The sequence below is a fragment of the Passer montanus genome, unplaced genomic scaffold, assembly GCF_014805655.1.
Source record: "Passer montanus isolate IOZ18808 unplaced genomic scaffold, ASM1480565v1 scaffold45, whole genome shotgun sequence".
NCBI lineage: Eukaryota > Metazoa > Chordata > Aves > Passeriformes > Passeridae > Passer > Passer montanus.
In genome coordinates this window covers 1,473,786-1,496,906 of record NW_024369373.1, presented here as the reverse complement: position 1 = coordinate 1,496,906, position 23,121 = coordinate 1,473,786, and the positions used below count along the sequence as shown (strand labels likewise).

At 40.6% G+C, this 23,121-nt stretch overlaps 1 protein-coding gene across 2 annotated transcripts in view; it reads left to right on the top strand.

The window, feature by feature from the left end:
- The window catches only part of CDH13 (cadherin 13), a 434,027-nt gene that overhangs the window by 380,702 nt on the left and 30,204 nt on the right, over window positions 1-23,121 (top strand). For both annotated transcript variants that reach the window (XM_039721144.1, XM_039721143.1), the window contains exons 9-10: window positions 5,065-5,247; window positions 6,572-6,825. In XM_039721144.1, the coding sequence (XP_039577078.1) occupies window positions 5,065-5,247; window positions 6,572-6,825 (437 nt within the window). The remainder of the gene's footprint in view (window positions 1-5,064; window positions 5,248-6,571; window positions 6,826-23,121) is intronic.

Below are 23,121 nucleotides of genomic sequence, written 5' to 3'. Positions count from 1 at the left end.
GCCACACCATTTTCCATTCAGTTGCTGCACTGGAGGGTTTGGCATGAACTGATTTTGCTGAGGTTCAGTTTTTCAGCCCTTCAGGGGCCCAGCTCAGCAGGGCAGCACCCTGGGCCCTTGGGATGGGAGGAAAGTGGCTGCAGGATCAGCAGCACCACTTTGGTCACTGCACAAATGCAATTTCTTCCTTGTACTACCCCTGCCTCGAGCACCAATGACTTGGGTTATCCTTCTCTGGCAATCTGGGCTTTGTGTCCCACTCAATTCCACCTGAAATGCTCATTTCTGACATTTATGAGACTCTCATTCCTGACTGATCCAAATGCAGACCTTTGTGACCACTCTGAAAATTCATTTGTACTTGGAGATGTTCCAGGTACAGAACTATGGAAAATGCTTTGTTTCCTTGGCAAATAAATGCTGGGAGCTCAGGTGCATCTGTACTGAATGGTAGCATGCAAAGGAAAAGGCAGAAAGAGTAAGCAGGTTGCAAGAGATTCTATAACTTGTCATCACATTCTCAAGAAATTAGACAAAATATGATCACAAAGGCAGTGGGCTTCAGTGGAGGGAGATAATTGCAATAATACAATTTCTCTGTGGAATTTCTATCTCAGACATATGAATTAATACATCCCATTATTTCCCATCTTTTATGATAGATAGAAGAGGAAGCAAGCACGTGATAGCAGCACAGAACACCTTCCACTGGAATATCACCCTGATAAATGAGAACTGACACAGAGTTTTAATTTGTTTATTCCTGATTGGGAATCACAGCGTGCAGAATCTTAATGAGCCATTGGGTGGTGATCACCGACCCCAGGCACGTTTGTCTTGCTTTGTGTTTTTGCTGCTTGTGGCAGCTCTTTAATTTGGGTGTCAGTGCCCCCTTTGAGACAGTTTGTTTAAGGTGCTGTTTGTGCTGCCGCTGGACAGGAGACACCCAGGTGATTGTGATGCACTGAAGCTCATCTCTTCATCTGCTCTGAGAAGTCAGTCAGCAGAATCTCATTCACTACAGGAGCTTTAAATGAGGCTGTGAGATAAGAATCTGATTCTGTGTGGTCTGGGTACCATTTCCAGCAATGTGTGGGGCAATGTCAGTGCCTGGATTCTCAGGTGATAACATTTTGCAAAGTGATTTTTTTGCGTGCTGAGAATCTGACAAGGTCTTGGGACCATCCAGAGGAATTTTCTGTGGATAAGAGCTGCCAGTGCGCTGTCCCATCAGTTCATTCCAGGGCTCAGGGTGCAGGAGGATTTGGCTCAGTGTTACTCCTGGCTCCAGCAGGAAACCACCACTAAATTCAGCCTGCAAGATCTGGGGAAGGGAGAAGCAGTCTGTTGGAGTCTTCTCTGCTCAGGCTGTGTTTGAGCACAGCTGGTTTGAACACCTCTGCTCTCCCTGCCGTCCCTGTACTGACTCCTGTGCTGTCAGAAGTAAAAGCTGCTCCTTGTCACCCCCCAGGACCTCCATGCCCTGTGGAACCACTCTGGTGATCCCTCACAAGAATTCCAGTGTCCTTATCTGCTCCCCTCAGTCCATCATGGTGGCAAACGTTGACTTGTTACATTTTCCAGTCTATTTATGCACCCTCACAAGCCTCACTCTCTTCATCTACATCCATCACTACATTTCCTCAAAATCCTCCAATTCCCCATTAACTGCTGTTCACTCAGTTTCCTTCTAAATTTCTATCAGTCCATTTTCTGTGTATTTTGCCACATGATTTTGGGTACAGAAATAGAAGAACTGCATCTTTTTTCTCCCCTATATTTCTAAAACTTTAAAAATGACAGAATTGCTAAAATCTCTGGGCTGTATGCATGACAAGCACAATAAATAACAGTGTGGCACATCACAGAGCAGGTTAACCTCACATTTCAGATACTAAGAAGCAGTAAATTTACCCAGCTCCTTCCAGCAAACCCGCTCTGGCCCAGGGTGTTCGCCTTCTAAGTTATTAGTGCTCAAATGGGTCCAAATGATAGCAGTTTAAATAAAGTACTGAACTCATCTACTTTATTCTTAATTTATAGTGGTGCTTAGGGGATGTGCAGATATTTAAAATGAGTAAAATCAATTAACTTGTGATCCAATTATTTGTCTTAGCCACTGTGGGGTTTTATTTTAGAGCACTGGTTCAGATTTTCCCAGTTAAGCTTTGAGAGTATAAACCTTTCACTGTGAAATATGAGGAACCTGTGGTTATTTTTTTCTCTGTTTACAAGTCTAATTCCTATTTTTGCCCTTTCTTGGTTTTTAAATTCCCTTTTTTACTTTTATTTTTGAAAGGGACATGGTATAAGTGAAACACATTTTTCTAAATGTTGGGAGATTTATCCTTAAATAAAGGTGACTGAACAGACAAAAGAGTTCACCTTTAGATAAAATACACTATATTTTTCTAGGCCACACGGTTTCACAGTAGATATGTGTCTTTTGCAATCACAAATCTGTGATTTATTACACTTTTCACATTATAAATTTAGACTAGACCTCTGTGACAACTTCTGTGGTCTGATCATTCTACTTTTCCATCCATCTTGAACAGATTTTAGTCTAATGTTCCAGACAGCTCCAAATATCTGTGTTTATATGGCTGTTTCCAAAATGTGGAGGACACTAAGGGTGAGGGTACACTGTAGCTGGAATTGTTTGGCGTGGCACAGCCTTTCCCTGGGGATGTTGGCATTTCCTTGTTCTGCAGGAGTGCTGTGCCCCCAGCAGGTCCTTGTGCCCTTTCTCTCTGCAGCTGAACTTACTGGGAACTCTTCCTAAGCAAGGAGAAAATAGGGATACAGAAGAAAGCCAATCCCAGCTGAGATATCCTTGATTTAGAGATCCTCAGCCTGAAATTCCATATTTTTTGAACTATCTGGCACACCAGGGCAACCTTTTCCATCACAGTCTGGCACTGGTGGGGTAAAAATAATAAATTTCTTGTACAGGCTTCACAATATTATATCTGAAGAAAACAGCCATATCTTTTAATATTTTACCTTAACAGCTCTTACAGTTCCCAAGGTGAGCTAAGGAGTACTGAACACTTAATTGAATCAGACTGGAGGATTAAGGAAAAGATTTTTCCCAAGGATCAATATGAATTAGGAGCAGATGCCTGGTGAAATCTAAGGTTTAGATTCTTCAGTATTAGGCTCCTTGAAGTCTGGTCACCTTTTTATGCAACTGAATGGAAATTATTGGGTACTGAACACTTGTGGGGAAAAATTCTGACCTTTATGGTTCTGATGTCTCATATTGTACCCGTTCAAGTTGGGACAATATGAAATAACATAAAATATCAATCAGGCTAATTGGTTGTTTTCAATCAGAGTAAGAGGTATCCAAGTCTGCTTGATGGTGACAGCATTTGGCTGAGCTGGAAGGAACACAATCTTGGTAATCATTCTTCTGTTATTTCCAAGATTCTTAATAGAGTTTTCCTTTTAATTTGTTTCAAAGCAAGTGAAAATATTGTTGTATTATCATTTAGAGTTAATTAAACTTCAAATGAGCTTAATGAACTGTCTGAAACAAAGCTCAATCACAACCTGTTATATATTAACCATCAAAATCAAAAGAATCTTTAAATTCTTTGTTAGATACACCAAGGAAGATAGAAATAGCCAGTTATTAATGTCATCCTTTTATGAAATCAGGTTTAAGGCTGGAAAGCTTGAACTGAATGCATGCACTCAAATTATACAGAAAAAATGAAAAAGGGTTTGGAAAGATAAATCCAATCTGTTGGGAAAAGAAGAAAAACAAAGATAACTGAACACAGGGGAAGACATAGTCATCTTTTCTTTATTTTCATATGAGGAAATCCACTTTACCTACTATTTGTCCAGATTGGGAAATCTATATATTAATAAAATGCCATTTTCAGGATTCGTATTTTCCCAAATTCTGCTGCAGTGTTATGACTTCTGGTGTTCTGTAAGACAGGGGAAAAGACATTTAGTTTATTCAGGTCTTGAAGCCACTTGGGTGACTCTTGCCCTTGAGTGATGCATTGTCACCAACGATGCAGCTTTAAAGGAGCACACGTACAGCAAAACCTATTTGTGCCATTAAAGTTTGTAATTTTGGACTTTTGAAGGCTTAATCCCTAGAAATGCTAAGATTTCCTAATGATCTGTAATGGCAGTGCTGATGTTCAGCACTTCTCAGGATTAGGTCTGTTATCAGCCTGGTTTATCCACCTCCAAAGCAGGTATTATCTTATCACTCTTCTATACAGTGCTTTTAGCACGTCAGCCTCAAGTACTTGAAAGGTGAGGAGTGTTATTAAGTCTGACCCTTGCAAGCTTTTCCAATGGTTTGCTTAATGGTTTTTTCCTACATAAATAAGAATGATGGAGAATAAACTAGAATTTTCTTGCAGGGTTGAATCATCCAGCAACGCATTTCACAAGGTCATAAAAAAACCCTTCCACTACAAAAAGAAAGCAGCACTGACTTTTAGTTATGCAGACAAAGTGGTAGCATGAGGTCCAATTATTTTTGAGTGTCTTAGAGCAAGCCCTCAAAAAATGCTCTGGGAATGGTTTTTGTGAGATCTCCTTTGTGTCTTGATAACGGTGCAGTGAAAAATAAATGTGTGTTGGATAATTCATGAAAAAAAGAGTGTGAAATACAAAACTGGATTTATTTGTAAATAAAAGTGATTTGAAGACAAGAGTGATCTGTACAGGGCAGATTTCTCTTCCCTCAGTTCCCTTTCTGGGAATACATGCAGCTATGCAGCACTGCAGGTCTCTTCATGCTTCACTTTCCAGTAATAGGAGCTGAACAGTCTTCTTGTGATCAGAACCTTCCCAAGCTCCACCCCTATCACATCACTGCTTATCTGCCATCTATTAAGTGGAGAGCAGCTGAAATGTGCTACCTCATATTTCATAAGTGAGAATGCATTATTTAAAATTTTGGTCAAGTTTTCCATCTTCTTCCGGCTGGGGTAAATAATTAATGCTGCCTTGGATATTTCTTGTTTGTGTGTGTGTGTGTGGTCATTAAGTGGAAATAGTAACGATTTCCTCTGTGTTTTTTTCCAGTTCCAGGCCACAGTGAAGGAGGGGGTCACAGGGGTAATAGTGAATTTAACTGTGGGTGACCGGGACGACCCCGCCACGGGGGCGTGGAGAGCTGTCTACTCCATCATCAATGGGAACCCAGGGCAGAGCTTTGAGATCCACACCAACCCCCAGACTAATGAGGGAATGCTCTCTGTTGTCAAGGTAAGAACAATCTACTCCTGCCCTGTATTTTTGCTGTCAGGTTCATTCACTGAATCCTGCTGGGGTAAATAATTAATGCTGCCTTGGATATTTCTTGTTTGTGTGTGTGTGGTCATTAAGTGGAAATAGTAACGATTTCCTCTGTGTTTTTTTCCAGTTCCAGGCCACAGTGAAGGAGGGGGTCACAGGGGTAATAGTGAATTTAACTGTGGGTGACCGGGACGACCCCGCCACGGGGGCGTGGAGAGCTGTCTACTCCATCATCAATGGGAACCCAGGGCAGAGCTTTGAGATCCACACCAACCCCCAGACTAATGAGGGAATGCTCTCTGTTGTCAAGGTAAGAACAATCTACTCCTGCCCTGTATTTTTGCTGTCAGGTTCATCCCCTGGGTTCACTGAGTAAAACAAGGCACAGCAGAGATAGGTTATTGGAAGATATAAAGTTGGCTTCCAGCCCTTGTCCAAACTATGTGTATAACCCCTCTTGTGCCACAGTAACCTTATTTTTTTAGTCACAAGGACTGCCTGTTCCTAACTGTTGTGCTTAAATAACAGCCAGGGTTGCAGTAAGCATCACAGTTAATAATGACATTTGACAACAAAGTTTTGTTTGTTGCTGGAGGTACAATTAGAATTCAAGAGCCCCATTTTGTTTGTACTCAGAGAACACATGCAAGTAGCAGGGAAGAAAGGGACATGGATTCAGACAGAATCCATGTGTCCAAAGTGGATTGGTCTCACATTTCTAAAGTCTCATAGGAAAATGTATTGCCTGTCTTTGTATGAAGAAAATCCCATGTCTCAAATTTAACAAATATAAAAAAAGAAGAAGAAAATAGCCCTGTTTGCTGCCTGTGCCAGAATGCTCTCTTTTTGGTTACAGAAGAGGCATTGTCAATTCTTAAGACAAATTCATGTGTTTGCCTTTGGTTTCAGGACAGGAGTTGAGAAAGCAGCTTGTGTTATTGTCATGAGTAGCTACTGAGTGTGACTCATTTGTTTGTTAAATACATGCTACATATAAATAAACATGTGTAGATGAGCACTGAATTGTGTCTATGAGGTATGGCAACAAAATGTGAGATCTTGGACAGGGGGATGTTTCCATGGGCTTTGAAGTCCATTATGTTTATTATCTTCAATGCCCTTTAGAATTGAGTGTGTCTAATCCTCAAGTTCCATGTGTTCATCAAGTTCCATGTGTAGGGAATGTTGTTCTCCCTTTCTAGATAATTCTGCTGCCTGCAAGTTTGCTGTGGGCTAAAGGAGAAATCATTAAGCATTGTCTTTGACCTTTCCCCTCTGATCTTCTGCTTTGCAGCCTTTAGACTATGAGATTTCAGCCTTTCACACGCTGCTGATCAAAGTGGAAAACGAAGACCCGCTGATCCCAGACATTGCCTACGGCCCCAGCTCCACGGCCACCGTGCAGATCACCGTGGAGGACGTCAACGAGGGCCCCGTGTTCCACCCAAACCCCATGGCAGTGACCAAGCAGGAGAACATCCCCGTTGGCAGCGTGGTGCTCACGGTGAACGCCACCGACCCGGACACTCTGCAGCACCAGACCATCAGGTGAGAGCAGTGCTGTCACTGTGATATTTTTATTTGTCTCTTATTTCAGCTGAGAAGCTTCAGAAAAGAAATGTAAGGAATAACTATCTGATGGCTGTGGAATGTGGTCTGGAAGTTGTTTACCAACAGATGTATCTTTGATTGGTCCATGTAGATTGTTTCTACTTAATGACCAACCATGGTCCAGTTGTGTGAACTCTCTGAGAGTCGCAGGTTTTTGTTATTCATTCCATTCCATTCCATTCCATTCCATTCCATTCCATTCCATTCCATTCCATTCCCTTCCCTTCTAATTTTCTAATAGATCTTTTCTCTCTATTCTTTTTAGTATAGTTTTAGTATAGCATTTTAATAGCATACAATATCATAAAATAATAAATCAACCTTCTGAAACATGGAGTCAAGATTCTCATCTCTTCCCTCATCCTGGAGACCCTCAAACACAACCACACAGTTCCCTCTCATTTGCATCCTCCACCCAATGGGGATGGTCTTCTGTGCCCAAGAATTTGCCTGCCAGTGCAGAATTATGTTTACTTAGTAAGAAGTTACAATTTATATTTTGTCCTGCAATTAGAGATTCTGTTTGTTGAAAACACAGGAGTGCATTAGACAAAAAATAATAATTTTCCACACCATGAGGTTCCTACAGTAGAACAATCAAGAGCCACAAGGAATAGACTTGGCTTAACATACTTTCAAAATTACTTTTCACCTGTTTATTCCTCTTCATTCATGAGAGCCAGGGAAGATATATAAAAGTTTAAAATGTCTATAGAAGTGATGCATCTGTTTTACATAGGGTTTAAATCAATTTATGACCATTTATAGTGTCCCTCAGTAAAATAATGACCATCCATCTACTTTCAAGAGCTCAGAAAATATTTCACAGTGAAAGACTGAAGCTAAAGGAAGCTAAGACTTGGCCTTGTGCAGATAAATGAAAATAAATTATTATTTCTGTGCTGTAATAATATAATCCCACACTTGTGCCATGTTTCAAGGAGCAGACCTGGGTATTATGTGGTATCATCATCTTCTATTTTGATCCACCTGATTTGGTCTTTCAGCTTCAGATTCTATGAAAAATGAAAAAAACAACCACTTTGTTCTCTAAAAGTAAATTGGCTTTCTCAGCATTTGAGAATTACAGGTTAGGCACTACCACTAAAACCTACAGCTGTGTTTAATTTTTCATTTCTCCTTGTAAGTATCATTTCCCCCAGGTCTCAGTGTATATAAAAGGGGATAAACTCCTTGTGAGAATGACTTCAAAGCTGCAGCTGAACAATGGCTCTGTCAATCCAGACCATAGGCAGAGATCTCTCTGCTGTCACAGGGTTATTTAGCAGTGATTGTGCAGTCCTTAAAGAAGGTTTGACACGTGTACTGTTCTACAATAAAGAAAGCTGCTGATCTTGGAGATGTTCTCTGTCAGCAGCAAGTCTTGGTGAAAATGTCACTGCAAAGGACTTGGGTTTGAATGATGAGGAGGTGAATTTAAGCAGGGGAGTGTGCTCATCTCTGAGGAAGGAGGAAAAAGGCAAGGCAGGTAATTAAAAGTTTCAATTCTCTGCATCACCTCAAAGATAATGTTGTTAATAACATTAATAATTCAGTTTTCTCCTTCTGCTTCTACCATTGAAATACCAGTTTATCTGCAGGATGATTCTTAGCACATTGTTTCCCTTGTTCTCTAAATGGATTTATTTATAGAATAATTTCTTATTCTTAAGTTTAGCTTTTGCTCCAAAGACCCCTTATTTCACACACAAAAATTTGTGTTTATGGATGTAATTTCTGTTGCTTGTCAGACCCTCAGCAGCTTTTGTCAGAACCTAGCTTGTGCGGATATTTATTTCCTTTGGGTTTTGGACTGAGTTTAAGAAATTAATCTATTGATGCCCTCCATAATTTATGTATTTTCATGGGAGATGGGAAAACTAACATTCATAAACATAACACCTGATTTTGTGATGCTAAAAGAAAAAAAAACATGAAAATGTAAGGACTTCGTTATCAAAGCCAAAAATCCAGAAGCTATTACCTGAACTTTTCCCCTTGACCCACTGATTTTACTGAATTTCTCCAAACTACATAGACCTGAATTTAAAGGGCATCCAGTGAGTCACTGAATACTCTTCAATTTGCTTTAAAGGTAGTGTAAAGAGTTAAGAAACATAAACCTGTTCTGCAGTTCAGCACACCTCACAACTGGCTGCCAAGGAACCCCCAAATCTTGACCAACTCATAAGATAAATTTTCCTAGAAATTTTACTATATCTGCATAGCCAAGCATGGAAGGCTTGTAGTCAAAAGCAAGATGTTTTTGCCTTTTATGTGCAGAAAAGAAGAGAAGAATTAAGCTAGACTGGGCTGGGAATGAGGAATGATCATATAAAGGAGCTATGGCAATGGAAGTGGTTGTGTAAGCTAGAGGAAAATAATGCAAATGCAATGGAAATCTGGGAAATGGTAGAATGCACCAGGAAAAGGCTAATTTGAATACATGTCAGTCCTATTGGTAAAATAACAGGAAAGCATAAAGCAGCATTTTTAAAAGATGTTTTAATGCTGGCAGGTGTTGAAACACCTGGGTGCCAGCAGTGAAAAAGATAGACTGGTATGAGAACAGCATCTGGAATTAAAGACAGGGTGAAATTCCATGTATAAAAGCCAAAAGCACTCACTGCTTGGGGTCTGGCTGAAACATTTACCTCCAATTCCCACAGACAGGTGTGTGTTTAGGGTTTGGGACCATGTGCAGGACTTTTACAGAGCACTGATTCCATATTTGTGGTTCTCAGACTGTAACTGTGCTATCAGTCCTTGCTGTGACTATATGGTAAAATAAAGGCCAAGCAGGGTCAACACAGGCTCCTAAATGAGTTAATTGAATATTAATGACCAGAGTGAGCAATGTTTTTTTCTGTAAGAAGCAATGAATGTCAGATTTGTGCTGTGTGAACCAGGTACATCACCCCCAACAAAGTATAAATATCTTCAAAATGGGCAGACCAGCAGAGAATTAGTGATGTTGGTGGGCTTTGGGTTCTTTTTTTCAGCCTGTTACAACTGAAATATATGCAACTGCTGGGATATTTTTAGTTAATTTTCTGTATAGAACTTGTAGAAGGAGCTGCTGATTATTTGTAATCAGGAAATTTAGTTACTCTACTAGATATAACATGATAAATGCATTTCAAGACCAACAAAAAAGAGTAGAGAAAGCATTTTTGCCATTGTCTGCAACTAGATTGAATTTATCCTTTGAACAATGCAGATCTGAATCAGAATTGAATTACTTATCTCTGAAAAACGTGGCTTACTTTGTAAAATTTCCTGAAGACAGCTGTACTTTTGAAGCAATTTTCCTTCTTATTCTTCAGCTTCAAGTGTTTTTGCAGGCTGAGGAAGAATTTCATTTCAAAGCTGAAACAAGCTGGCAAAAAAATGTGTTTCAGTGAGAAAAATGAGACTCCAAATCACAGACCTGGGGCTGTGGCTGTTTGTCTGCACACGAGGGGCAGAACTTCCCTTTCCATTGGCATTAAAACTCAGAGGAACTCGAGGCAGAGGTGGGAGCATCATCCTGGAAATAAGAGGTGGAAATCAGTGTTTGTTCCACTCTCCTTGTTCTTAAAAAGGACCTGTTCAAGCTGGGTCCCATTTCTCAGATCCATTGACCTTTCTTTTTTTTCTTTTTTTATTTTAAGCCTTTGAATCTCTCTCCAGTTTCCATCTTTTCTAGAACTAAAAAAATGAAAGAAATCCAGCAGGCCCCAATTTAATTATAACCCAACAATTTATTAATAGAACAGTAATGAAGTTTCTGAAATTTGATTTCTTAATCAGGGACCATTGTTATTTTTGTGCCAGATTTGAGAGTTTAATTTTGGGTACTACTTCCCAACCTCTGAAATTTTAATCAGAAGTTTTAAGTGTACATGTCAATGAGAAGTTAAAGGCCAAATTTAATAACATTTTCTACCTTGGGAAATTAAAAGAAGAACCTCACTCTGAAACCCATTATTAACAGTAGATCTTAATTAAACACAGTTATGGTTCTCAATATTTGACTGTGTGAAGAGATTGGTTTCAGTATTTTTCCTTTTTTGGGACTCAACAAGTGCAGAATATTCAATAGTTAAACTTTTAACTACGTGTAAATAAGTTGTTTACTGCAGTGTATTTGTAATTTTTAATTAGAGCAGTGTTGTTTTCTGGTTTTGTGGCTTATCATGGCAATATATTTTTATTACCTACTGTGCTCTTGGATTTTAAATTATTTATGTAAACATATTGTTTATTCTCAGTAAGCAATGTGACTCAATGCTTCAGAAATATCTTCATAAGAAAAGTTTATTACAGCTCTAAAGCATATCTAATTCATTAAGTAGAATTAAAATGCAGCATTTGAAGCTGGAGAACTTAGAACCCAAACTGCACTGAGTTTCCTGGGAACATGAAAGGCTGCAGAGATATCTGAAGCTCTGTATGCAAATAAGGTATATATTTGTGTGTAATATTTATAGCAAGCTGCCCCACATAGTACAGGTGGCTCCTGGAAGAACAGGGACACTCTTTCCAAGTCTGGAAATAGGAGCAAAATCATTTATTACTGTCAGCATTTCCAAATAACAGCTACTGCTCTGTCTGGAAGGGGATAGACTCTGTTTTTCTTAATGAAAATTGCATTTTTCTGTGCTTTAAACTAAGTATTAATGAAGCTTCATGCTGGAGCATCAGAGCAGGGGAAGGAGGAGGCTGAACCCACCTGAATTAAGAGTGATTGTGGGTTTTGCTGCCTTGAAGAAAGTTGTAGTGAGTCTCTTCTGCCAAGCCTCCAATGAAAGGACAAAAAGAGCCCTCAGTTTCCCAGAGGAGGTTCAGATTAAACACTGGGAAAAAATTCTCTGCAAGGGTGGTTGGCATCAGAATAATCTGCTCAGGGAGGTGGAGAGACACAGGTCTGGAAGAGTCAAGAGGTACCAGGATGTGGCACGTGGAGATGCAGACTAGGAGCTGGATCTTGGCTTGCAGCTGGATCTCGGTTTGCAGCTGGATCTCAAAGGTCTCTTGCAGCCTTGATGATCCTGTGCATGGTTTGTGTTCTCACCAAGAACCTCTGGATGATGGGCTGGTCAATGCCTTTGGGAACAGGAATTGTTGCTGCTGGGACATGTTTTGTTTTGGATGAGATCATCCTGACTTTGGGGTTGGTGCCTATGGAGTTGGTGGAAATCGGTGGAAATGTTGCAACCCCTGATTGATGGCAGCCATGATCTTTGTCCAAAAAAAAGAAAAAAAAGGCTGCCTAAAATGCTATAAAATAGTGCTGAAACCACACTGAAATGGATTCACAGCTCAGTAAGTTTCTCCCAAATCTCAAATGGTTGAGAAAACTGAGGAGAATTCTCTGGGAAACGGGAATGTTACCTCTGTTCCTCTCCTTGCCTGCCAACCCTCACCCTTCCACACAGAGAATACATAAGCCATGAATCACAAAGACAATTCAAAAAGCCTTTTTCATGTCTCTTGCCAGGATTTTTCCAGAGATCCTGAACCCCCGGAGAACAAGGATGAGGCTTCACATCACATTGCTCACAACCACTTAAGGGATCAATTTTGCATACTTTGTTGCACATCGAGCCTTTTTAAAGCACTTTTGTTGCTGGTGGAGGTCAATAAATTCGCTTTTTTGGGATACACTCCAATCACTTCCAGAAGTACTACATAATGAGAGAGGGATAGGAAGACTTAAAGAGTGAATGCTTAGGAAGCAACACACTTAGTCATGGTTAAATATGTCTCCTAGAGTCTGAAGGACTTGTCTTTGATTCCTAACAACAGGAGATTTGTTTTCCTTGTGCAGACAGAAGAATAGCTCCATTGTTACAAATGAATGGCTGAGCCATGCTCTCAGCATGCAGCAGCAGAGTTTTTCACTGTAAGTTATACCCAGGAGCATCTCGAGTTGGCTCTGCAGTTTTATTGATGGCCTGCCTGAACCCAGCCACTGGGAATTTGTAGTGCATCTCTGGATCTGAAGTTGCTGTGTATTGAGCAGTGTACACTGCTTTTCTCTTCCTTTCTCTTTTTTAAGTTAGATGGAAAGGCAGGGTGAGACGGAATCTGCTTGAAGCAAAGAAAGGTTTTTTCACTTCTATCTTTGTGAACTCAGAGACACAGAAACACCAACTCTGGAGAGCTGTGGGTGTTGGGATGTCCAGCAAATAATGCCAGAAAAGAGGAGATTTAATCAACTCTGAAAGAATGGACTTGGGCAGCTCCCTTGAGCTGCACAACCACTGCCTGTAATTGCAGGTTCTCAGTGGCCACTGGCTCAAGAGTATTTTACACAGCAGTCTTTTTTCTGACACTGTTCCTTGAAGGTGTTAATACTATCTGAGTGGGTAATTATTGTGCTGTTTGTATTTTACTATCATAGAACTAAGAACTATCATATCTGAAGGAAAAAATAGTAAAAACTTGCATTGTCTGTATTTTTTTTGGCAGTTTGACCAAACTGACTTCCACTTTTCATTTACTGAGTAAAGTAAATGACCCCTCTTTCCCCACATAGCAAACTCCTTAGGTCTACAGCAATAAGACAAAGAAATGAAATTGTTTCTGGAGCTGTACCTCCTTTATTCTCCTCTCACACCCAGAACCACACTGATGCAGCTCTGGAAGGGGGAAAATGGAGCCAAATCACCCCCAGTTTCCCTGTGCAGAAGGTGTTTTGAAGGGAAATAAACAAAAATTCTCAGGTGGGAGCTACAGAGATGGGACAGAAGAGAACAAATGCCTGGAATTAAATTCCACTGCTGAGAGAATTGAAACATCAGCCAAAGCTGGACTCTGTAAAAGCCATGGACAGCTCCTGGTGCTGACCATTCAGGAGAGCCAGTTCCATCTCTGTCAGCTCCCACAGCAGAGCTGCAGAGTACAGGATGTGCTTTTCCTCCCAGCTGGGAGCAGATGTCGACAGCTGCCTCCCAAGCCCTGTCATTCAGTCCCTGTGTTGCTCACAGGCATTCCCTGGCTGCTTTAATTTACCACCAGCCTGGCAGCACCTCCCTGCTGGCAGGGCAGGGTCCCTGGCCTCGCTGATCCCCAGCTGCTTCCAGTGCCTCTCACAGCCAGGGACACCTCCAAGTCCCCCCTGATGTTTCTTTTTGTCTTCTTTTTATGATATTCTCTGTGCTAGGGCAGATATTTGACCTCTTCTTTACTTCCTTCTGCTGTTGTATATCTTGGTTTTCAGTGCTTGAGGCCAATCCCAGCTCACCAGCTGGGGTAAGCTTTGTTGTAGCAGTTTTTGCCTTGCTGGGAGGTGAGGGAGCTTCTCGTCTTGCCTTGGCTATGCTCATATCTCATCTTCTCTGGATTCTTGGCTCTTCCTAGCAGTTCCCAAGGTTTGAGGTAGGTTAATGTACATAACCAGGTTGGTATAGCTTTATTTCCTTGCCCTCTCCAGGAGGCAGAGCAGGGGGGAAATTTTCATCCAGATTGTGTGAGGCTGTTCTGAAAAACAGTGTCCCTTTCCTGAGGGGAGAAAAAAAAAAATCAATCTCTCTCTCCTTGATTGGTCTCTGAAATAGCAGAAGTGTCTGAATTAAATTATTAAAGGCTACCTAAAGCAGGGGGCCCAGGAATTCTCAGTCCATGATTCATGGTTTTGCCCAGAACCCAACTACCTGAAGCTAGACTTCATCACTCCTGACAATACTTGCCAAAAGATCCTGTTCTTAAAATTTTCCACTGCTCCACTCTGTTGGCATAAATCTTACCTAATATGTTGATATTAAAGCTGTGGATGATAGCATTGAAAATCTGTGTTTCCATGAAGTCAAATAAGCCACAGTCACCAATTTCAACTTGCCTTGATATTACCTTTAGAATCCTGAATTCTTGATTAATAAGGATGAATGTAGCATTTAAGGGGAGTTTAATTAGACCCTCTGTCTTTATCCTGCATAACAATATTATGCCACATTATGATTTCAACCGTGTCAGCACTCAGAATGAATGGCTGTGAACTGTGAAATTATAGGGCACATTTTTCATGTCACTGCCTAAACAATATTGCAGATCTTCTTGAGAAATATAACAATAGGATCTATCAGTCACAAGTTATGCTTGCAGTGGAAGGCAGATCCAGACAATAACTCACTTTGTCATTACTGTTCTCTTCTAGCCTCAGAAAAGGCAGGATTTTTTTCTGTGGAAGAAGTAAAGAGTATCTTGATTATAATAAGTTAGCTATCAAGTTTGAGGACACAGTGTGAGGAGTCGTGTTGTTGGGGAAAAGGGTGGTATGAATTTCTCTTAATATTTTAAAGCTATTGAATTCTGGAGTCTCACTCAGCTGGGTTTGATCGTGTGTGAATGTCTGTGTGTAGTTACAGCTTTCAGTGGTGCTTTGGTAGAAATTTATTTGGGCTGGTTATAAGTGTGATTGGAGCCCCAGGGACCAGTGGTGTTTTACAGGATGGCAAAAGCTCTAAAACCAAGCACTGAAATAAAAGATTTCCAGAAAGATTAGTGCTGCACCCAGGCCTGAATCCTGCCATGAAGGGAAAGTGTCTAATTCAGCAATTCAGCTCTTTGAAGCAGGTACAGATCTGGATGGCATGAGCAGACATTGTCAGGCACATTCTGGCCATATTTCATTAATTCACCATCTCCAAACTAAGGATAGAATAAATCATGGGCACTTCCAATTCAGTGGCAAAATTCCTACTGAATCTGGGAGTCGTTTTCCATGTAGGAGCAGGAGCTTTCCCAAACACACAGAATTCCTGTCCTGTGTTCACAGCCACTGCTCAGTGGCAAGGCAGCCCCAGCCTGAGCATTTCAAGGTACAAAGGCCCCATCTCCTTCCAGGCTCGCTGCTGGTTAGCCTTGGAGTGGAATTGAAGTTCAGTGAAGAAATTGTCAGAAGGTTTAAGCACTCATTTTTACTAAATGGAGCTCTGCAATGTTACTGTAATAGGAAAAACGCCTTGTAGAGTTCAATTGGAATTTTTCTATTAACTTTGTAATAAGGATGCCAATTTCTGCAAAATAGTTTCTGAGTAAGAGTGAAATTATGCACTTTGTTAAGCAGCAGTAAGCCTGCAGATTCAGTCTTGGTTCAAATGTGAATTACTAGGGACAGACTTCCTGATTTTATGACCATTATACTCTAGGTAAATATGCCTACAGAGACATGCATGCCTGCTCTACATAAAGCCAGATAATTATTATCCATGGAATCTCTTGGGCAGCTCCTCTGGGTAGTGCTCAGCTCCACCTTGGAGATACCAACCCTTCTCACCCAGATTTCACTTCATACTCCCAACCCTGGAGAATTTTTACACAATGTCCTGTTTTAATGGCTCTGGCAGAGAACTATTTCCTCTTGCACAGGGGAAATTTCCACAAGAATTCTCATTTCCTAAGGCCCAGCTTCTCTGGAGATTCAGCCATGAGTTCTTGGTAGGATTTTACACAAATGCAGCCCCAGCCTTCATCTGATCACGCTTTAGGACTAAAATAAGGAATTTTTCTATTAGTAGGGGAACAAGGTGTGCAGAATCTAAGTTATTAACCAGTGTTTGAAAAACATTTTAGCCCAGAAATAAAACAACACTGTCTCAGTTTTGCACATGTCCATGTCAAGGGTGTTAAGTCAGTAGACTCATGGAAATTGCTGCAGAGTTTAGGTTTTGAAGTGCCAGGAAAAAGAAAAAGAAGGAAAAGCCCCTAATGGCTTTAATCTCTGTATAACTGTGCTTTTGAACAAGTCCTTCTTTGTGCAGCCAGGTGAGGCTTTTCATTACAGCTTCTGTCATTTCAGAGGGGAAAAAAACCCCAGATTCTTTTAGTCTTACAAGTTTTGAGGTTTCCAGGTTTTTGTCTGTCAAATTGAAACATTAAAATTCACCCCACAATGATGTTCTGGACCTGCATTGAAGGTGGCTGGCAAAACGTTCAGACCCCAAAAGTCAGGGGAAAAGGGTGAGAGAAGTTTAACTCCTGGGTATCCAACCCAGGGTTAACCAGCATGAAGGAACTAGAGCATCATAGAATCTTAGGAGATTAAATACATTCATTTCCCAGAGCACTATATTTGTGTGCCCTGAATGCAATGGATATCAAGCAGAAAATAAAACTATATATGGCCAAATAGTGGAATACTGGCAAAATATTTATTATCAAATTATATTTATTTGTATATATCTACAGAATTTTTTAATATATAATAGCTATAGTTTTATATTTATATGTATTATATTTCTATTTATATTGTTTATATATTTATTTATTCTATTCTACCAAAGTATTTATTATATATATTATATTTTTAATATTTCTATTTACTTCAAAATAGTTAAATTTCTTTTTTTAATAAAATATTATAAAAAATAAAAAAAAATATTAAAATTAAAATGTTTACCTCATTGGTACCACCCTGCAGTCAGGCAAGGCCTGGATAAAAAGTTTATCATCACTGTCAGGATGGTAAATTAAGGTTAAACAAGCAACTGTAAATCTTCCATTTCCTGTTTTTTCAGTGCTTAAGCCCACAACATCTAATGAAAGCTCTTTTTGTGTCATAAATGAATAGTGCTTTGGATCTTTCCCCTCTAACCTCTTCACATTTTCCATCACTGGCCAGCAGATCTCTTAAATGACACACATTTGTCATGTTGTTAATATCCGTCTGAAGGGGTTTGGTTATTTTGATGATGAACACGATATAGAAATGGTGCTGTGCAGAGTGGATTTGTTGTAGGCAGCACACCAGAGCAAGCCCTCAGATGCACACAGGGTTTGTACTCTGGCAGGAAAGAAGCTTTTCAACATGCAAAGGGATATTACTGACAGGTTTTGCCTGGATCAGGCTCAGCTCAGCTCCCAGGATCAGCATTTCCCTTTTCCTTCGGCGAAGTCTGGATTCCAACGTGGATCTTTGCCACTCAAGATTAGCCTGTCAGATACACGAAAACACATTTATAATCAGCAGGTTAGCAGCCACCACCTCACCAAAATGAGTGTCTGGAGGGAGCCCTGCAGCAGCAGCAGCACATTTGATCCTGGCTGTCCCATCCAGGTTTAACCAGAGCTGGGGACTGAGCTGTGTGCTCACAGCAGAGGGAAGGAGCAGGGCTGGGCTGCTTCTCTGCCAGGCCCCAACCTGCCAAGAAACTCAGAGGCTTTCTGGAGTCAGCAGAGCATCATTTCTGTCCCATCATCTCCCTGCTCTGCCTTGGGAATAGCTGAGTGTCAGGAATGAGCCCTGGGCAAGTTCAGCCAGCTGGGGAATGCCCCAGCTCTGGCAGCACAGGAAAATACTGCACAGGAAAATACTGTCACTGCTTTGCTGGCACCATCAGCTCCTTCACAGATTTTCCTTCTGAATTGCCACTTCGTGCACAGCCAATTTATTGTGTGGCAAATTTTGTCCTTTTTTAGGCTGTCCTTTTTTTTTTTTTTCTGGGGGGGGGGTGTTGCTAGGCTAAGAAAATTCAAGTGACCCAAACCATTCTAGGATTTCCTCTAGAGAAGTAAAAGTTTTTTTCTTTTTTAGGGTTTTCTTTTTTTTTTTTTTTTTGGGGGGGGTGTTGCTAGGCTAGGAAAATTCAAGTGACCCAAACCAATCTAGGATTTCCTCTAGAGAAGTAAAAACTACTTCATGTAGTGAGGGATAGGATGGAGAAAAGTCTTTCTGTTAATAACTGAGTGCCTTGGGTGTAGCTAGGGATCCCATGTGTCTATGTTCAGACTGAGACACAGACTGTTCAGAAGAGACACAGTTTGTGTCTCTTCTGTTTGTGTCATTTGTGAACATTTTTTTCTTTCTAAATGTCTGTCATTAACAGGAAATTTTGTTAATGTGTAGTACCAAAGGAAGAAATTCTACTAAATCTCCAGGAGCTAATTCCCAAAATGTCCCCCTTGATATTTCCTGTCCTGAGAGAAAGGCCTGTAATAGTTCTAGACTTTATTATTAATTATTTTCCCAGTGGTAAAGTGTTATTCCCTATTGCTGGGATATCCAGTGTCCTCCAGATTTATACTAGACTGCAATTCTTTGTAAATACTGATGAGAAAAGGCACAAACTGTGCTGAAATGATTACTTGGCACTTTTGTTACCCTTCCCTCTTGGAAATCCATTTGCAGAAAGAGATTCCCTTCCTTCTGGAAGAGATGAGTCCCAGAGTCAGTGGTGGCCAGGGCTGGGGTATGTTTGGGTACGTATTTGGATGTGTTTGGAGCCACATTTGGCTGCAGGTTTAGGATGTAAATGGTGCTGCTGTGCCCTGCCCTGCCCTTTTGGGAGATGTTCTGGGAGCTGTTTCCAGGCCAGGGGTTCCTGTGGGACGTTGGTATCAGCCAGGGCACAGCTGGGGCTTCCTGGAATCTGCCAGAGCAATCCTTGGCTGGGAGCAGCCACACTCCAGCAGGAGTTGTATTGATCCAGACAGATCAAAACTTCCCAGCCTGAGCCACTCCCAACCTCCTTTCTGCCCATCCCTTAGGGAATAAAATAACTGGAGAAGCTGTAAAATGTGCTGTTTCCCAGCTGTGTTCAATCCTGACATTTCGCTGCTGAATCTGCTGGGCTCTTTTAAAAAATTTCCCAGTTTTTCAAGAGCTACCAGGGCAGTTCTTGGACTGTGAGAGCAACAAATGGATTTTCAGTGGGAGCACAGGCACAAAGAACAGGCATGTGCAGAAACTTTGATAGAGTTTTGCTGCCAAAATCCTTCTCTGGGTAGTTTGTAAAAGACCCTGAAGCTCATCTGATGCTGATTAGCTTTTGAGGCACAATTGCTACAATGAGAAAAGTTTTACTGATTTGCATGTGTTGACAATTATTCTAACAGTAACAACCTGATTATACCAGTGTGTTAGTCCCAGATATGGTGTATTATTCCCTAGCTTTAGGAATAATTCTGATAGTTATGGCCTCTGGCTTCATTTAACCATAGCCCTAATCACTTCTGATTAAAACATACATAAATGAGTTTGTGGATTTTTTAATTTTTTTTTTTCTTACACCTCAGCTTCTAGGAGGGTTTTTTGCCCCAAAGGAAAGAAAAAGAGAAAATTAGGTTTCAGCACAGAGACATGTTTGAAAGACTGTACAATAATAATGAAAAATATTTTCATTTCCAGAACAGTTTATTTAACCACATCATTAATACAGTTTTATTATTTTGATTTGATTAATTGTTGTAGGTTTTGAGATTGGATTTATTTTATTATTCGAGTTGCAATGACTCTCCTGCTACTTTCTTCATGTTTACCAAGGGGTTTACACCATTATTTCTCCACACAAATAACTAATTAGTCAACCATTTTCTCATTTGACATTTCTCAGTGACGGGGGACTGCAAACTGAATTTGATCTCATTTTTCATTCTGTTTTGATGGTATCATTGGAGATGGAGGATTGTGATGGAAGCCAGCCTGTGAAATCCCTGATGTGACAAACAAAACAAAGCTGAGATGAGGAATCTTTTAGCTCAGATGGGGGAGATGGGTGCATGGTTTTCTGCCAACAGGAGCAAACTCTGCCTGCAGTGGGGCACAGCCTGCAAACCCTTCCTCGGGGCCAGGAAACACCTCCAGGGCTGAAATCTCTGGGGTCAGGGCCAGGCTGGCACTGGAGTTGTGCTGCCTGCTCAGACAGGATTAGGGTTGAGTCTTCTTTTTGTCATGTGTGAGATGGTATTTCTTGTTGGGACTCAGATGTTTATTAGTTCTTATCTATGTTACAGTCCCACAAACCCTGAGTTCTCCAGCACTTCACTCGAACAAACTAAAAATGGAGATATCTTTCTCCCCTACATGGCTTTTAAAGGATAAACTGTCTAATTAAGAAATTACACTTCAATTATTTTTACTTTTAACCCAATAACCAACCACCTGTGCCCACAATGTGGACTTTTTTTATCCAATTCAAACACCTCCAGGGCTGAAATCTCTGGGGTCAGGGCCAGGCTGGCACTGGAGTTGTGCTGCCTGCTCAGACAGGATTAGGGTTGAGTCTTCTTTTTGTCATGTGTGAGATGGTATTTCTTGTTGGGACTCAGATGTTTATTAGTTCTTATCTATGTTACAGTCCCACAAACCCTGAGTTCTCCAGCACTTCACTCTAACAATCTAAAAATGGAGACATGTCTCTCTCTGCAAGGCCTTTAAAGGATAAACTGTCTAATTAAGAAATGACACCTAAATTATTTTTACTTTTAACTTAATAATTAACTACCTGTGTCCACAATGGGGACTTTTTTATCCAGTTACACAAAACCACCCAAACCCATGGAGAAGAAGGTGAAGAAGGAGCAGCCTCCACCCTAAAACTTTCATTTCACTTTATACCACAAAACTACCCAAACCCATGGAGAAGAAGGTGAAGAAGGACCACCCTCCACCTTAAAACCCCCATCTTTCTTTATATCTATTACTGTATTCTAAACCCTTAAACTCTGAGTTTTCCACCCTGTGATATCACACACTTCTATCCAAACTCCACACCAACAATCCCAGTTCTGTCATTCCATTTTGGAAGCTTCTCCACGGCCTCAGGTCAAAAGAAGTGTTCTCTTGGGGATCAGTACCTGTGTGTGTGTGTATGTATATAAATGTGTGTATATATATATACATTCCCAGCCTTGGAATGACACACACAAATATATATATATATATATATATATATGATTTTTGATGGTTTTTGCCCTCCCCAAAGCTCACAACCCAGCCCAGCCTGGGAGCAGGAACACCTCTCTTATCTCATGGCCAAAAAGCAGAAAAATTGCAGTGTGTCCCCAGTAATGAGTGTGGAGTGTGGTTCAGCTGGAGAATGGCTGTGCTGCAATAAGGTTCCCTTTCTGCTCTTCCTGGTGCCATATGCTGCCCTAATTAGTGCAGGCAAAAGGTAATGAGAGCACAGTGGAGAAGAGGGAGCTCCATGGGAAGCAGGCTGATCTCTAAAACTCTGCATTATGTCATCTCTATATAGAGCACAATAGAGTTTTAATCCAGATTTTTATGTTGCACTTATATTTTGGGATGGTTTTTTATCTTTCTCTGAGAAGCTCCACTGCTTCCCTGGGTGTGGATATTTGTGCTGTAATTGCTGCTCCAGTCTCTCCCAAAAACCTGTGAACCTTTTCCCAGGGGCAGTGCCTCATGTTTTTCAACCAGCCTTGATGTAGAGCTGTTTATAAATTTTAAATAATTTCCATATATTGCTACTCTATTTTAGTTCTGCACCAAGTGCATATTTTGATTTGTGCTCTGCTCTGCATCCATAACTGCATCCATCTCTGTGTCTCTCTGGAGCTCTGTGTTTCAGGTGTGCACTCAAACATTGGAGCAGACAATTTCCAGTCTAAGGGAGTTGTTTTGCTGCTCTCTTTGCAATACCTGGTTAGACAACACCAGGACATGAACCCAGAGCAGGGTGGTCACAGTCAGAATATGTTACACCCACTTTCCCTTCCCTCTTGTCACACAAGCCCTTGGGAGCTGAGAGCTTTTGGCACAGTTTAATCTTTTTTTTTTAAAAAAAAAAGCCCACAATGAAATAAACTCCATGAGCAGCACTAAATTACACTGCTGCAAAACAGAATAAGACCAAAGCAAAGAGTAATTGGCACAGCAGAGCCCAGTTCTGTGCACATCTGATGCATCACTGTGCTCAGGACTGAGGATACAGCAGGTACGTGTTTAACCACCTGAAAATGGTCTGATTTGAAAAGCTGCTGTGCAATCAGATCCCACCAAAGTCAAAAGTGGGAAGTGAATCTTTGCATTCAAAACTTCTATTTTTATCACTGTTTTTATGATGGGTCCATTCTAAACCTTTGCTAGCAGTACCCTCAAAAAAAAATGGAACAAAAACCAATCGTCCTAACTGTACTGCAATACGCTCTTACAATAAGTAAAAATGTGGTGGGAAAGACAAAGTGCTACTTTTACAATATCCTGTGCCAAATCACAGGTTATACAATCCAGGTTTTTATTTGCACAGCCAACACTGCTTTGTAGAGCAATCAGGGAAGATAATACAATCCATTTTACATTCTCATTACTTTAGAAGTGTTGAATCTTCTGAAATGGTTTCGGGGTTAATTGAGAATTTGCAGTTTTACAATAGACTAGGAATTGTTTAGGCTGCCCTTGTTTCATATTTTTGTGCATACCTTTGTTGCAAAGTTATAAAAACAACAATAAAAGAAGAAACAAAGAAGTGAAATGAAATGATCTGCATTGTTTCTGTTCCAGGCACT